Genomic DNA, 18,680 nt, shown 5'->3' with positions numbered 1-18,680 from the left:
GATTTCCTGATATCTGATGTGGTTATTGTCTCCATAAATCGTGAATACTCTGCGTGGAACCAACTCGGTGTATTGGATTCCAAGAGTTAAAAGGTAATGGGCAAAAAACGTCCATCTCGCAAATCCCCTACAGCCCTTAACTGTCAATTGGTATATATGAATTACCGTACGCATCTGCTGATACGTGTCATTCATTGTCTCATATAGCATTTCTCAACTCGAGGCTACATGACTCAGGTCTAAGATAACATTTTCATAAAAACATGTGTCCTGTTACTAATTTCTTGTGGGGTTTTAAATGCCATGTAATATTTCAAATATTTATTTCTGAATTATGGTATGTATTGAATAAAACGTTTTATTGTTGTAAAATGCGTAGTAGTTCACTGTGTTACGATGTTGTGCGTCGAACTAGACAAACACTGCCCCTCGTACGTTTAGAGTTATCTGCTCTTGTGGCTTGAACGGGAAATTTTAACAAGGGCAGAAACCGAAATGCATTTTTAATAATTTTTACTGTTGCAACTTTAACCAAATGCCATAGTTCCATTACATATTTTTGTTACTTGTCTATCAACACTGCTTCCATTTGCCATACACATGTGCGGTTTCGGAACTGCAAATGGAAGGCGATTCGGATTTTTTTTCCAGTTTAAGTTTTGTGATATTTGATGCCTTGATGGGTCCTAAATGAGACAAGAGCGAAAGAGAATATGATCAAATTACAATCAGTTTTTAACATTACCAGATATCCATGCATGCTGCTAAGGGTAGACGTCAGATGTAACTGAATTTATCTCGACAGCTAATCAATTTTTTTATAATATTTATTATACAAGCAGGTTCTTCGATCATTGGTATTAAATCATTTTTAGTGAAGCATGTTTCCCATTATTGACAGTAGCATGCCCCATGGTGAGGATTCAAGAAGAAACGTTTTGTCTTGTACATGCTGGTCTAATTGTAGTGCATGACACAGCTGGTATATGGGAGAAGTACTTTAAAACAGATGTACCCCAAGGATTTAACAGACACGTGAAACTTACTGTAAGCCAGTGTGTTAATGCCTTGGCGAATATTGATTTTTTCAGAATACTGCCAAGTTGAACTAAAAGAAACTGTTAGAAATCCAGGTTTATTTAGATACTTGCACACGGGCAAAATTCCAAGACAGATGGATTAAAATGATAACAATCACCATCATTAGTTATAGATCAGTGCAAAATATGCCACAACAAGGGATGATACAGCTTTTTTAGAAAGGAGAGCTGCACAGTTCAGAAGGGGGGTACGGGGGTGGTTTTTTTGTTGTTGTTGTTTTTTGCACACTTCGTTTTCACCTGTTTACACGAGAGTTTCAATGGTCATTTAATAAACTTTCAGGGCAATGGGGGGATCTGGATCCGCCTATGCCACAACCACTCCTGTTTTCGTAGCTACTAATTTGGTCGGTGAACAAATACCCAAAGACGTTAGCTTTCAGTGAGATAGTGCATTTTCTCGCTCGTTCAAAAGACGCTGTAATCAGAGCAAATCTTTGTCAAGATTTGTATCAGTGAAAACATAACCGATGCCTCCCTGTGCCGTAAGTTGTACTTGTGACAATTTAAGCAGCTAAGTGCCACTTACAGGGCGTGGTGAAAGCATCAGTTTTCGGCCCCAAGTTGAACGCTTACAACGTGACGTGTCTGCGTTCACAGTGCGCCGTGGAAGCAAGTTCCGAACGGCCAGAGTTCGCGTGCTAGGACATCTTCACATGGTAATGGCTGTGATAAATCAATGCTAACACATTCAATCAGAATCGTGGCACACCCCTTTATTTGTTTTAGCAAGGAAGCGAGGTAACGGAGTCAAGAGACTGGAAGAAAAATGGGGAAGAGATGGGAGCACTGAGAATAAGGGGAAGAAATAACGGGGGTTGTTGGGAGGGGGTGCAGTGAGAACAGCCTTCGTGGGGATTTTGTGTTTCTGTTTGGGGGATAATGGAGGAAAGAGATGGTTGTGGTTGGTGGTACGGCAGGAGGTCGTAATTTCTTTGACAAATATTCATGAATAATGCTCACACATCCATGAAGCATGCCATCTAACTTCAGGAAACACCCTATCTTACACCCTTGAAGCTTGCTATTAGATATTTAGAAACATGCTATCACTCATCCATGAAGCATGCCATCTTACAGTCAGGAAACATGCTACGAAACATTAAGAAACATGCTACGAGACATTAAGGAACATGCTATCAGACATTAAGGAACATGCTATCAGGCATTAAGGAACATGCTATCAGACATTAAGGAACATGCTATCAGACATTAAGAAACATGCTATCAGACATTAAGGAACATGCTATCAGACATTAAGAAACATGCTATCAGACATTAAGGAACATGCTATCAGACATTAAGGAACAGGCTATCAGACATTAATAAACATGCTATCAGGCATTAAGGAACATGCTATCAGGCATTAAGGAACATGCTATCAGATATCAGACATTAAGGAACATGCTATCAGACATTAAGAGACATGCTATCAGATATCAGGCATAAAGAAACACGCTATCAGACATTAAGAAACATGCCATTTAGGCATTAAGGAACATGTTATCAGACATTAATAAACATGCTATCAGGCATTAAGGAACATGCTATCAGGCAATAAGGAACATGCTATCAGGCATTAAGGAACATGCTATCAGGCATTAAGAAACATGCTATCAGACATTAAGAAACATGCTATCAGGCATTAAGAAACATGCTATCAGGCATTAAGGAACATGCTATCAGACATTAGATGCATGCTATCAGGCATTAAGGAACATGCTATCAGGCATTAAGAGGCATGCTATCAGGCATTAAGAAACATGCTATCAGGCATTAAGGAACATGCTATCAGGCATTAAGGAACATGCTATCAGTCATTAAGAAACATGCTATCAGGCATTAAGGAACATGCTATCAGACATTAGATGCATGCTATCAGGCATTAAGAGGCATGCTATCAGACATTAAGGAACATGCTATCAGACATTAAAAAGCATGTTATCGGACATTAAGAAACATGCTATCAGATATTAAAAAAACATGATATCAGACATTAAGAAGCATGATATCAGAGATTAAGAAGCATGATATCAGACATTAAGAAGCATGATATCAGGCATTAAGAAGCATGATATCAGACCAAAAAAGTCATGCTATCCCTGGTTGAATAGACAGGACATGTCGGTCACACATTTCAAACACTTGTAACAATCACTAATATTTCATTTTCATTTAAATTAATCATCAAAATGTATATACAGTACAAAGTTCCACCACTTGTGCTCCAGCCCCTTTAAGGGCTACTGAAGTGGAAGTAATCTATGTCTGGAATGGTAACAGAAAGCGCCGGGATGTTTTCTCCTGTAATTAGATTATTCCCCAACAGGGAACAGTTGACACTTACAAATACATTTCTGCCCACTGACTCATGGCGTGGTTTTTAAGGTGATGCACTTCTCGTAAGAGAAAGAAAGGTTTCCGATTAAAACCAAAATACTATCACCTTCCCAGTAATTCACACAAATGTTGTCCAGTTTTATGTGGCATCACGTGGTATGAACCTTGACTTTCAGCAATAGCGTCCAAAGATAATATTGTTCAGTCGTAAGGCTAAGAACATCGAAGATCGAATAACGTCCAAAAAGAATAACGTGTTCCAGCCATTTCTCAAATCATGCGTTCAGACGCTTAGAGAGAACGCGCTAATTACCTACTTGGTTTAGGGTTTAAACACATGACGAAACATGTTTAGATCTGAGCATGCACTGTGTGTATTACAGTTCTTTGTGTAGAGCTGAGTGGAGAAGGGCGTGTCAGCATCCTTTGATCGTGCGTTCGAATCCCTGAATATAGTTCTAGGTTTGTCAGCACCCATGTTTAGGGTTATCCTGGTTACTAACGCTGGAATGAAACCTACCAACTGTTCAAACCAAACTGACTCAAAGGTCTAGTGTTATGAGGGTATAATTCCCAGTGTTATGTGGGTATGATTCCCAGTGTTATGTGGGTATAATTCCCAGTGTTATGAGGGTATAATTCCCAGGATTATGTGGGTATGATTTCTAGTGTAATAAGGGTATAATTCCCAGTGTTATGTGGGTATAATTCCCAGGATTATGTGGGTATGATTTCTAGTGTTATGAGGGTGTAGTTCCCAGTGTTATGTTGGTATAATTCCCAGTGTTATGTTGGTATAATTCCCAGTGTTATGTGGGTATAATTCCCAGTGCCATGAGGGTATATTTCCCAGTGCTATGTGGGTATGATTCCGAGTGTTATGAGGGTATAATTCTCAGTGTCATGTGGGTATAATTCCCAGTGTTATGTGGGTATAATTCCCAGTGTTATGTGGGTATAATTCCCAGTGTCATGTGGGTATAATTCTCAGTGTCATGTGGGTATAATTCCCAGTGTTATGAGGGTATAATTCTCAGTGTCATGTGGGTATAATTCTCAGTGTCATGTGCGTATAATTCCCAGTGTTATGTGGGTATAATTCCCAGTGTCGTGAGGGTATAATTCCCAATAAGTGTTGTTTACACTGTTATGCAAGCATGTATGTATGGACATACCTTCAGCCCGTGGTAAATTTCGTTAAGTAAACCGGTTATTGATTTTCAAATATCGTGGTGACATTTGCTCAATTAACGTTCTTCTTGACTTCAGTGACCTGACGATTACCAATGTTCAAATTGATTTCCTTTGGTTATGTTAGCGACATGGCAACTGTCATTCTCAGTATCTGCCTGTCACAAAGGAATTAATTCATAGATGATATAACTACCCATGAGGGAAGATAAGAGACACTGTCTGTAAAGGTTTCTTCAAAAGACATTTGCTTATTTAATAAATGAATTGCGACATCGAGTTGCTATGTTATCCAAGGCAACAAAGTTCTTGTTCTAATCCTGTTTTTGATGTCCTGGGTGCCGTTGTACAAAGCGATCTTAGCGCTGAAAGGTGACTGTAAACACCCATACCTTAACATAGGCTTATGGAAGTTTTAGCGCTAAGGTTGTTTTGTACAACGACACACCGTTTTGTCAACACCATACCAAATACCGTGGTATTCAGGAGAACGGCAACTGCCTACGATTCATATACAGTACAACCAGAAATTATTGAGAATTTAAGATTGTATTTTTTTATATATTTTTCACTCATTACTCAGCAGAACATAACTCCAGATTCCAAGACAGGTGAACAGTAGTATTTTGTCAAGTCACCATGGGGAGCAATGCAGGCTTCAAGGCGGCGGGGCATACTACTGATCAAAGAAGTTCATACGTCCCCAAACAGTTTCTATTGGATTCAGGTCAGGGCTATAGCTTGGCCAATCTAATAATGTCATATTTTGGGTCCGAAACCAGGCCTGTGAATGCTTTGAACGATGTTTTGGGTCGTTGTCCTGCTGGAAAATCCAAAAATGTCCATAGAACACGTGAGCACATGGAAGTAAATGTCCCTCGAGAATATCTGTGTACCGCTCACTGTTCATATTCCATTCAAATACACAGAGGGGCGTTGCCCCTAACACAGATATGACACCCCCAACGTTAAATTTCGGACTGTACTTTGGGCGATGATACAAAGTTTTTTCAGTTTGTTTGGTCCAGAATTTCATTTTCATATCCATTTGCAATATTTGTCAAAACACGATAAACACTGGACAAAGGGATGCCTGTTCTACTTGAAATTACTTTAGCTGATCTGATGTCCTCGTTATAATACTCTAAAATCAACTTCCTCTCCTCTAAATCATCCATACTGAGGATCACTGAAACTGTCGTCTGCTAGCAAGTAAACAAAGGGGGATAACTCTTCACAAACTAATGAAAAGGATTAACGGAGTTGTCTCTCTTGAATGAAACCAAGCACTTGATAGCTGGTCAAGGTTGTTTATACTAGAAATCCAATTAAACATATTCCTAAAATTCTCAATAATTTCTGGTCATACTATAACTACGGGATTTCCTCCCACGACATTGCACAAAGTGGCGTATGATTCAAAGTGACGCGGGGCTTGTTTTAAACTTTCCCTAAACCATGCTTTCTCTAAATTAGGTTGCTTTTAACATTATGTTCAACAACGAGTGAGCCATTTGAATCGACCCGGCAGAATCTCTATAATAGTCTGTATCTAATGGTGATTCAATATTTTGCAATTATCAATTTTAAACAAGAATACAGCCATGTAGCGGGAATATTGCTGAGAGCGGCGTTAAACAAAACAAAAAAACAAGGCTGTCGAAAGGAGTAATTTCTCATATTGTTTCTTGCACAATATTTCTTTGTAAATGGATTTATGCATGTGTGGTGATATTAACGTTTACATGATTTCGATTTCATCAGTGTTTATCAACCAATCTGTTTCATCTGCACAAGTAAACTTTATTAGATCATTAGAACATACCTCATTCCTAATGTTGCATTAATTTGCTTGCATTGAAAACTAATCCGGAAAACTATTTTTTAGTATATATACTCGCAATGCATGTTCTCAGTGTACCACTAGCCGCGAATAGCTGCACAATTCCTGATGCGGCTTAAAGCAACAGTTACTCCCTTACTCACTCGGTGCGCGAGCTGTCACGGGTGGCCAAGTCGTTTGAGGCGCCGCTGTGAAGAGTTGCGTCCCTTATGCGCGCCTGGAATCTATAATCGACAGTACGAATCCCTGTTCGCCTGGTTATTTTTCTAATTTTGTCGGCGCAATAGTCGGCCTCGCTGGTGTCTCTAAGGTGATGAACTCTGAGACTTTACTAACGACTTTCCTTTCAACTTATCAAACTTATTAAAATAACGATACATCAGCGTCACCCACTCAGTGTGTGAGTGAGTGAGTATAGTTTTACGCCGCTTTAAGCAATATTCCAGCAATATCAGCGGGGGACACCAGAAATGGGCTTCACACAATGTACCCATGTGGAGAATTGAGCCCGGGTCTTCAGCATAAAGAGCGGACGCTTTAACCATTAGGCATCCCAACACCCCATTCAGTGAAGTTTTATCGTTTCATGAATGCATCACGGCTCCAATATATATTTTCAAAACAAATGTCATCTGTTATATGTCTCTTATAAAGTCAAGGTGTCGTAACTTCTGAAGCTGTGCACCAGTTTCTTTTGAGTTAGAAAAAATAACATTAAGAACACGTTCACATTTACAAATTGCATTCCTACAAAAAATCATGATGAGATATTTTTTATATTGTCGTAAGGATAATTTACTGTTGTCATATACTATGAGACTTGGTTAATGTGAGAAGAAATGCGAACACCGTGACAAACTCAGATTTTTCTTGTACGTGAGAAGGAAAAAATAACTCTAATACTCTGCTTAGTTATCATATAATTGATCTGTTAGACACACATTAAGCAATACTCCCTTCTAATGTTTGAGGTGCACTGATTGTATACAGGACTGTAAACACCTTCGGGTAGCTGCGAAACTTATATGTCATTTTAGTATAAATTCAAATAAATCACTATAACATAACATTCTGAAAAAGACTTATGAAAGACAAAATATACGATGGAGATATACCATTATATTCTCCTAAAGTGGCTTAAAGACACTTTTTTAATTTGAAACTTCAATCACCCTATTTCTGAACTTCCAGCGCAAAAAATAATACATTTCGTATCATCGCTATGGTCCCATATAGATCAATATATGATACCTTTTTCAGTTAGGACTGAGTAATCTTAGTGAGTAAATATGGTTTTACGCCGCTCTTAGCGATTTTCCGGCGATATGATGGCAATCTAGTAACCGAGTCTGCACCAGAGAACCCTCCTCGACATCGATGAGCATCGATTTTCGTAACTCTGATTCAGTGACATCAACCAAATCACAACCCGATCCTGTTTGTCATCTCTTTCGAAAGGCATGGGTTGCTGAAGATCAATTCTACACCGGATCTTCAGGGATCTTCATGAGCTTCAGACATTGTACCCATAGACCCGTGAAGATCCGGGTCAGAATTGATCTTCAGTATTCCATGCTTGTCGTACGAGGCAACTAACAGTATTAGGTGGTCAGATTCGCTGACTCGGTTGGCACATGTCATCGTATCCCAGTTGCGTAGATCGAGGGTCATGCTGTTGATCACTGGATTGTCTGGTCCAGACTCGATTACTTATAGACCGCCGCCATATAGGTGGAATATTGCTGAGTGTGGCGTAAAACTAAACTCACTCACTCAACTGTACACAGATATGTAATCGAACCCAGGTTTTCGGCTTGAACAACGGACACCTTAACCGCTAGGCTACCACCCCGAACCCACCCCGTCTTGAAATGTAAGTACAGTACAGAGTTGTCTGTTTGGTGAAGGGTTAACAATCACAACAATGTGGACACTTGCAAGTGATTAACGTGTTACAACAGCACCAGAGATAATAGTGTCAGTACATGATGGACAGAGCTACAACAGTCTGGACTGACTTGAATCAGGAAATGAAGCTTGACAGATGACGCATGTCTACCAGAGCACGGCATCTTCATATTACAGATTATGTCAGTCCCCTGTGACTGAGCATGCTTACAATTCTGTCTCCAATGTAAATGTAGATTCATCATGATCCAAAATCCATTAGACGAGGCAAAAGAGCAGCATCGACCAAACGTACCATTAAAGCTTTGGCTCATATTGCACTTAGGCAGAATATCTACAACACTCTGATTTTGAAAAGGTGTGAGCCGAGAAATGAATTGCAATATCTCAGTGGTATTGAGGCAAAATGTGGCTGTTTTGAATAAGGATTACTGTCAAATTATTTTATATGTATCAGAGGGAGTTGTCTCCTTTAGTCGTGCAAGATCCGCTGATTCTGGAACGAATCTTAGTTTGTAGAGAAGCACCATACTTTTTTTGTATTAAATCTATGACACTGCTACTTTGGACCCTTGCTGTAATTTAGCTTAAATGTTGCTTAAAGCAACGTTGATCCTTGTAATTCAACTGAAAAATTGCTTAAAGCAACGGTAATCGTTGTAATTTAACTTAAATATTGCTTAAAGCAACAGTTATCGTTGTAATTTAACTTAAATGTTGCTTATAGCAACGGTAATCGTTGTAATTTAACTTAAATATTCCTTAAAGCAACATTAATCGTTGTAATTTAACTGATATACTGCAACGTTAATAAAAATCCACCTATAGTTACATACCCGCATGTACAAATGGCACAGAGGCAGTAGGGTAGCCTTGGGGTTAAAGCGTTCGCTCGTCACGCCGAAGACCCGGCATCGATTCCTCACATGGGTAGAATGTGCGAAGCCTATTCTGGTGCCCCCCGTCATGATATTGCTAGAATATTGCTAAAAGCGTCGTAAAACTAAACAAACTCACCCACTCACTACCAATTGCACATGTCATATTTATAGATTGATCATATGCTCCACATACGACTAGAAAACATTCAGTTCTATTTTATGATAGATACACATTCGTTACAATCATTGCTAAAAATCAAATCCCAATCAAATAATACCAAACAGCGAAAGAAATTTCGTGCAAAGTTAGCCACATGAGATGGTCGCTTCAGAAACATGACTAATGGATCTTGGGTATTTCTCATAAGAATGAATATAAGCTTGACTGGATAATCGAGGGTGACCACACGACCATCGTTTAATATCGCTGTCTATCTCTATCGCCATAGTGGTCATTCTACACTGGGAGAATAAGAGTGACCCAGACTAGCGATGGGGTGGCCATGTGACCATGATGACTGTGTGTCACATTATGCCCATGTATGACGATATCATCGTTGCGTAGATGATATAGTAATAATACGTGTTCCAAATATTCATCATAAACAACACGACATTGATCAATGTCAGTCTAAGAGTGCAATGAAAGTGGAACTGCAAACGTGTATAAATAAAAGCGCAAAATTCTTTCCATATTTATAAGAAATCATTAGTGAAATTAGATTTGATGGCAAGATTCCGACTGTTTCATGAGCATGTGTTTATGATTCACTATCAAATAGTGATGACACCAGGTGTTCATTAAAAGGTGAGCTGAAGAATCATTGAAGAGTTACAATAAAGATTCCTGGCAATACGTGTGAGGAAATGGCGTTCTCGCGGAAACACCCGTCAAGGTCAAGGTTGCTGAAGACGTTTCTCCTGCATCCCGCACACATTCAACAAATCTGTAGTTCTCTCTTTGAAAAAAATCAAATTTGTCCCTTGATTGTCAACATAATAGCAACTGTTGACAGAAGTTGCTGAGGTCGAAACTACCCTGCAGAGCTGTGCTAAAGTCGTCGCTATCACATTTCATAATCAATTTGTAAATATTTTGAATCAAAATAATTTTCTTTGCTCTTTATTCCAGATCCTTGGGCGCTATGGTGGTCATACGAAGGATTATCGGGTGAGGCGATATTAAAACTTCTCAGATTTCGATTTGATAAAGTCATGTTTGTTGTCGCTAGACTTTAGTAATTAATTAACTCAATAGCATACAGGGATGTCAATAGCTCTGGCGTCATATTGACTTATTTCTATTGTTACCTTGCCTCATTCGTAACTACTCGTCCCTTTCCCTAACCTGAAAGATGACTCGTACCCCTCTCGTAGACATGTCCGGGAGAAATATTCCCCCAGCCAATCAGAATGCGCGTATGTAGAGAAGAAATTGGGTCAAAATAGTTAGTTGGAAACAATTTTCATTTCGGCTTGCATAATTTTTTCCCAGACACTTCAAGTATATTTTCCTACTGGCGTAGGAAAGTATTTAAGCATGTTAAACATACCCTTTGAGATAATTTCCTTGGCGTGGATGCAATGTTTGTTTTCCAAGTAAACTAGAGTTACATGCCCTTGAAAATAGTTCGGCGACTAGACTATTTCTTTCTCTCTGCGTTTTTGCGCTCAGACAGAGTCAAGTTCAGTAAAATGGCTACGTGAGGGGTACGAGTCTTCTTTCAGGTTACGGAAAGGGACGAGTAGTTACGAATGACCTTCCCTGTGCTCGGTATGAAGGATATACAGTACAATTTAAGATTGTAATGTTGTTGTTTTTTCACTCATTACTCACGTATAAATGTGAATATTAGCAGAACATAACTCCAGATTCAAAGACAGGTGAACAGTTAGTATTTTGTCAAGTCACCATGGGCAGCAATGAAGGCTTCAATGCGGCGGGGCATACTATTGATCAAAGAAGTTAGAAAGTCGTGGTCCATGCTGTCCCAATATCGGACCACCTCTTCTTTCATTTCAGCAATATTTGTCAGATTTTTCTTATTGACACTTTCCTCCGTAAGTCCCAATACATTTTCTATTGGATTTAGGTCAGGGTTATAGCTTGGCCAATCTAATAATGCCATATTTTGGGTCAGAAACCAGGCCTGTGAATGCTTTGAACGATGTTTTGGGCTGTTGTCCTACTGGAAAATCCAAAAATGTCCATAGAACACGTGAGCACATGGAAGTAAATGTCCCACGAGAATATCTGTGTACAGCTCACTGTTCATATTCCATTCAAATACACAGAGGGGCGTTGCCACTAACACAGATATGCCACCCCACACGTTAAATATCGGACTGTACTTTGGGCGCTGATACAAAGGTTTTTCAGTTTGTTTGGTCCAGAATTTCAGTGTATTAGGAAACAGCCACACAGAACTTTCATCTGAGAAAATCACATTGTCCCAGTTAAAATTTCTATGCTGTAAGCACCAGTTCAACCTTCGCTCCTTTTGTTCAGGTTTCATGATCGGTGATGGAATTCCTTGACTTTTCTGCCAACCCATTGCATGCAGCTCAGTTCTAATTGTCTCCTTACAGACAGCCACAGTTTCTCTATCAATCATATCCAGCCTTAAGTTTTCTAAACTCCTTCGTTTGTTTTTAGAAACAAGAATACCAAACGGCCTCCTGTCACCGACAGTCAATTTTCTGGGCCTACCTGCGCCTCCCTGGCGCTCAATGCCATATCCATTTGCAATATTTTTCAAAACACGATAAACAGTGGACAAAGGGATGCCTGTTCTACTTGAAATCACTTTAGCTGATCTGATGTCCTTGTTATAATACTCTAAAATCAACTTCCTCTCCTCTAAATCATCCATACTGAGGATCACTGAAAATGTCGTCTGCTAGCAAGTAAACAAAGGGGGATAACTCTTCACAAACTAATGAAAAAGGATCAACGGAGTTGTCTCTCTTGAATGAAACCAAGCACTTGATAGCTGGTCAAGGTTGTTTATATTAGAAATCCAATTAAACATATTCCTAAAATTCTCAGTAATATCTGGTCATACCATATATGTACTTATGGTATGGCGTATCTCAGTGGGCTAGCACTATAAAATCAGCTTCAGTCTCGGCTAGTACAAGCAGCCGCACATACACCTACACATACACAGGCATGCACGTCGTCATATGAGCGAAATATTCTCAAGCACGACGTTAAATTTCACCTCACCTCACCTCACTTATGGTATGGCATCCTTGTAGGGTAACACCAATGTCCTTCATATGACCGGCAGTACACACAGAAACACACACGCACGCGCGCGCACACACACACACGAACGCATGAACGCAGGCGCACGTAGCTCTATGTGTAATAATTTTGAATGTGACATTAAAATCCATTTCACCTTATCTATATACTCCATGGCAAATGTACCAATTTATCACATTAATATCTTGATAAAAAATCATTCGAACCGGTTATTTCTTCTTTGAAGATTTGATGTGTATTGGTTTTATAATGGACTGAAGGTTCCATTTGACATTCTTACACAATTTTCTTTGATCTCACAAGCTTAATTATTTGTATTTATATTTAGATTCTCACAGCGTAAAAACAACATTGTTTTCGCTAAAAGGTGGAGTGGAACATTTTTAAGAGATCCACAAAACAGATGTTATTTTCACAAGTAAACCAGTGAACTATTACTTTGGGGGAAAAATTCGAGGCACATTTCTTTTCCCAACGTGTCACTGAATGGTCCGTGGGCGGTGGGGTAGCTTAGTGGTTAAAGCGTTCGCTCGTCATGCCGAAGATCCGAGTTCGATTCCCCATATGGCTACAATGTGTGAAGCTCATTTTTGGTGTCCACCCCGTGAAATTGTTGGAATATTGCTAAAAGCGGCGTAAAACCCAACTCACTCACTCATTGAATGGTCGGCCGTGGTCTATCTTCTCATGCTGTTTGTCATGTTCACAACATAAAGCTATAAAGTCCATATCATCATAATTATAATTATCTGTCAGTTATGACCAATAAACATCACCACAGAGAATGTTTTTGATATATTAATCTAACAATAACCTTTATCGAACAAACGTCACGTTCCATTGTCACACCTGATAAATTGTCAGAGAAAGATTGGTATAGTCTTTGCGCGTCGGAAGAAAGTGTTCATTAATATAGGTCAGCCCTATCTAGGTTTCAACCCTTGAAAAATATCATTATTTCCTGGATAAAGTTTCAGCACTAGATTTGTTTTGCTGAACGGGAGAGAGATGGAATTCACACACGCAATAGTTACAGTATCTTTCCTTAACTGTCGTTTTCTATTAGCAGGAAGGGATTTTTTCTTGTAAAATATTAATACTGATATGCTGGACGCGTTACCGTCAACTTTCTCTGGTTTATATGAAGAGGATGATGAAAGATGACACTCTGTTGCTCAAATTACACAAGCAGCTGTACTGTGATGATTTGAAATTTATAGTCAAGGACCTTGTAAATAGATATAAACAGTGTATGTATGTATGCGTGCACGCACGCACGCACGCACGCACGCACGCACGCACACGTACGCAGGTTCATACTTTTCGAAACAAATCGTTGTTTTTGTGTACAAGCGACCTACACATTGTGGCTGACTGATTGGGTGAGTGGGGTACGTACCAGTGTTCTGAATCGGTATGACGGGCGAATAATTTTGCCAGCAGTCCACCACACCGTTACTTGTACCGACTGCAAATGTCCATTATCTAATGACGTGTTTATTTTCAGTTTGTCCAAGGCTATAGTTGTTTGACTTTCCTTATAACTGTTTCCCAAGTCATGATATGACTTAGTATTTGACAATATGGGGATAACATACTGTTACCTTGTGTTAACGCTTCAGCAAGTATTCAATCTTATTTTTTGCAAAATATGAGAAATGTCAATGTACATATTTCCCAAATATGGCATTTCAGGATATATGAATAATAGACGGATTGGTGTTTAACCTTTCTTAAAGTACATATAAATTTGCCAGAAATTCTATATAAGTATTATTTTATATATCATATATTAACGAGTTCCCTTGTGTTCTGTTTGAAAACGCATAACATTCTGTTTAATGTATTTTTTGTTGCAGGCCCGGACTATTGGGGAATACTCAATCCTGATTGGAATATGTGTAAATTAGGTCACCAACAATCACCAATCAACATTGAGCCATCTCGGCTGCTCTATGATCCAAACTTGAAACACTTAAAACTTGACTTTACATCGGTAAGTACACTTTGACAAATGTTTTTTTCACATTGATATACTCAAACGTCATGGTTTAAAAATGTTTTTGCATGTCTCAAATAGATAATATTTTAATCAGATGTTTAACAAAGTACAAGGTAGAATAGCAGCTCCTTAATCTACAAGACGTGTAGTTGTGAGCTGCATTTGAAATTGCATGTTTCAATCCACACAAAAGACTAAAATCTATGGAATCCGAGAAGGGACATTGTCGCTATGTCGCATCGTCGCCCTCTCAAAAACATGTAAAGTGAGGCAAAATAAAACAAAACGCGACACGCGACATTTTTCGTCCATTTGTCGCATTGTCACGTGTCGCGTTTTGGTTAATTTTGCTTCATTTAATATTTAATATTTATCCACGTTTTTAACTGTCCTCAGCAATGCCTCCAAAGGAAATAAACGTTTCACGAACACTTGATCATATTCAAATAATATTTTAAATAAAACTTCCTTAAAATAGCTAAAACCCGCTCCTTGAGAACAACTTAGTCTTAACTAACTGTACATTCACATCAACACTTGTGATCACTTTCATAACGATCTTCAGACGCTCATTTCATACATAACTGTGAAGATTGTGGGAGCCAAGACGGACCCTTGTCATGGGTTGACATTTCGTGATTGTGTTCGAGATGAATCTTCCTCCAAATTAACCTAGTTTTATCTATGGTTCGGTGTGGTCAGCTGGTAATAATCTTCTGAATGTGAGTGCGAAACAGTAAAACAAGAATATTAATAATTATGTATCTCAATCTAATTAGAAAGCTGGTTAAAACGGAATGAGAACCTCCGAGATCGACACATTATGAATACTGTTCAAGTTTTGTCAATGCTGTGCGAAATGAAACATCATTTACCTTTTTTTATTATTTTTCAACGACCGAGTTTAACAACATTGGTATTAAAGTGGCATTCGATGCTGATTGGCTAGCTGAAGCGATATGACGTCACACTGATTCACTGTTGAGGTCGTCCGTTGTTATTAACGTAGCAAACTTGTAACGTTACATCATCTGAATAACATAAAGCATCAACGCTAGAGAATGATTAGCCTCGATTATCCGCCGGAAAAGTTTCCATAGAGCGGAATACGGATGAATGGTATTTTATTACTTAAAATCAATGACGACACCAGATGTTCGGGAACAACAGTTGACGTCATTGACAGGGTTGACATTTAGTACGTGACCCTTCATATTCATCTTGAAATGACAATGAGTAATTAAGTATATAGAGCAACTTAGTCCAATCACAGAAAGATACGAAGAACGACAATTATCTGACTATCCTGAATGAATTACTATTCACTGTTTGAGGAAATTCCATATTTCCCGGTATGGAACGTGACCTGTAATCGAATGTCCTCTGATTTTTGTTTACCGGTATCGTGACCTAGGATCTGGTTTTGAATGATGGAATACACATGTAATAGGCTCATTCGCCACCATAGCCCAATTTTAGATGACCTTCATATCACTTATCACAAACTTTGCAATCCGTGAAGATTCGGATTAGAATTGGTCTTCAGCAGCCCGTGCTTGTCGTAAGAAGCGACTACCGGGATCGGGGAGTCAAGCTCGCTGACTTGGTAAACACACGCCATCGTATACCATTTGCGTACATTATAGGTCGATGTTCCAGATCCGATCGGTCCAAACTATTTACAGATCGCCGCCATATATCTGGAACATTGCCTAGCGTTTAACAACCAACAAACACAAACTTTACAAAGATGTTCATAAGCTTAGCATTCATGAGTTCGGCATGGATCTAAATTCAACACAGTGACATCGTTCAAGCTAGTCATATGTGTAATCAATCCAGAAAGCGATATAAAGGAAAAGATATTTCCGTGAGTCTTAAGTCAAAAGAGGACTTCCTTATGCTTCATCACGTTCAGGTCGTATCTGAGTCATGTCCCGTCCTTGTGATGTTGCTTCTTGTAGCAATCGTCAAAGAACAGAGTATTTTTATTGGACTTCTAATTTTAGCATCGTGTAGGTCGAACCGACTTGATACGATTCCTTATGGTATGTGCAAGATTGCTGATATGCGGCGTAAAACAATATTCACCCATCCACCATGGTGGAAAGAGAGAATGTTTGTAAGCAGCTTTTAGTACCATTCCAGCAATATCACGACAGGGACACCAGAAATGGGCTTCACACAAACAACTTAAGAATCCCTGTGAGGAAAATTGTCTAGACTGACTGAGTTTGGTTTTACGCCGCTTTTAGCAGTATTCCAGCAACATCACGGCGTGTGAGGAATAGAACCCAGGTCTTCAGCGTGACGAACTAACGCGTTGACCTCTTGGCTACCTGACCTGATGGAGGATTGGTTGGTTGGTTGTTGTCTTACACCGCACTCAGCAATATTCAAGCTATATGACGGCGGTCTGTAAATAATCGAGTCTGGACCAGACTATCCTGTGATCAACAGCTTGAGCATCGATCTACGCAACTGGGATACGATGACATGTCTCAACCATGTCAGCGAGCCTGAGCACCCGATCCCGTTAGTCGCCTCTTACGACAAGCATGGGTTACTAAAGACCAATTCTAACCCGGATCTTCACGGGTTCCTCATAGAGGAGAATTGGTCCATGGTAATTATCTTACGATGATATACAATTCCCTTGAAAATCGAGGATGAATTAAGAGTTCTACTTCCTGACAGAGAAGCAACAGGAAACTCAATCCATTACGTGTTGTAGCTGCTGTTATGTCTCCATGTCCTAATTTACAAGGATTTAAAAGAACATTTCCCACTGCTTCGACCCCACTTAAAAAGATGGACGTCCTTCAATGCTTCCGTGTACCCAACAAGGACATATCCGCTTCAGCTCCTTGTTTGATCATTTGTAACTATGCGTATCAATTCTGTACGGATGCTCTTGGTGAGTTCGACATGTAAAGCCGATTCTCGTGTTAAGTAACGTAACTATATTCTTTTAAACGACGAACGAATTGACGAAAAAGCCATGCAAAGTATAGAAATCTCTCCCTTTAAAAATCACGTGTTCGTGTAACCATCACAATCAGCAGCATCGGACATACAGACATGTTAAGAATATATCTCGACCTGAAATTAAACCAGCTATAATCATTTCTGAAGCATGTCTCTTCCAATTTATCTGTTTGACATTTCATGTATAAGTTCATCTTTCTTCGAAGGTCCAATCTATGTCATCCCATTGATTTTTAAAGGTTGAAATAAATGCCATTAATTGCAGAAGCTCGTACAGTAATCCTACACATTAAAGGTCTTTTGTACCTCAAAGGATGGTGGAGAGCATCAGTATAGTTGTACATGTATCATAAACCTTTAAAAGCACATAGCAGCAGTCATTGATGGTAGATTAGCGAAACAGATTATAGTTGAGAGGCGGATGTCAATGTAAAGAGGTCATACATAGTCCCGTATCAGCAACTCTGTTTCAAAATTACTATTTTACAAAATTTAAAGATTCAACATCTCGAATTTAATTGAAACTGAAATGACATTTGTTTGATTTTTCAACTTTTGAAATTACCTTATTTATGAAAGACTTTTTCAGTCGTAACTTTCATTAATGATTTTTATAAAAAGGATTCGGACGGCCCTTAGCAAAGTAGGTCAGAATGTCAATTTCACGGTGGAAACTGAGTACGATTTTGAAACATGATTACAATAGGTGAAAGAAGAAAAAGGTTGGTTCAGTCGTCTAAGGCATTAGCTTTTATTATTATTTTATTTATCCTCTTTCAAATCTGTGACTGTAAGTTCGAATACATGATTCGTTCTGATTCGCTGTGCATTCTTTCGCATCAAGTTCATAAAACTGAAAGCGGCTATAAACCACGTACTACACCGGGTGAAACACATCTTGCTGTCCCCCGTGTAATATTGCTTTAAACTTCGGAAGTCATCCATACTTAAAGACTCATTTGAGATTAATAGTTTGCGACTGAGAACAAACGAAATAACAGCAAAAAGTACTTCAGCGCTGTGAATAGAGAAGACTGGATCCTCTTTCAAAGAATACGAATGCGGCAAAACTAACTGCTGTTTACTTTCTAAAAAGGAGAGATGAACGGCGTTCAAGTTCTCTAAACTTGTTTCATTCTTAGACAAACCAAACGTC

At 39.0% G+C, this 18,680-nt stretch overlaps 1 protein-coding gene across 1 annotated transcript in view; it reads left to right on the top strand.

Annotated features, from left to right (window-relative positions):
• LOC124284400 (carbonic anhydrase-related protein 10-like) overlaps positions 1-18,680 on the top strand; it is a 115,468-nt gene that overhangs the window by 14,872 nt on the left and 81,916 nt on the right. Inside the window, exons 2-3 of the mRNA XM_046720488.1 lie at positions 10,396-10,434; positions 14,394-14,530. Of these exons, the coding sequence (XP_046576444.1) occupies positions 10,396-10,434; positions 14,394-14,530 (176 nt within the window). The remainder of the gene's footprint in view (positions 1-10,395; positions 10,435-14,393; positions 14,531-18,680) is intronic.

The sequence above is a fragment of the Haliotis rubra genome, unplaced genomic scaffold (genome assembly GCF_003918875.1).
Source record: "Haliotis rubra isolate DU_JTF1 unplaced genomic scaffold, ASM391887v1 Scf336, whole genome shotgun sequence".
Taxonomy (NCBI): domain Eukaryota; kingdom Metazoa; phylum Mollusca; class Gastropoda; order Lepetellida; family Haliotidae; genus Haliotis; species Haliotis rubra.
This window is presented reverse-complemented; position numbering and strand designations above follow the sequence as displayed.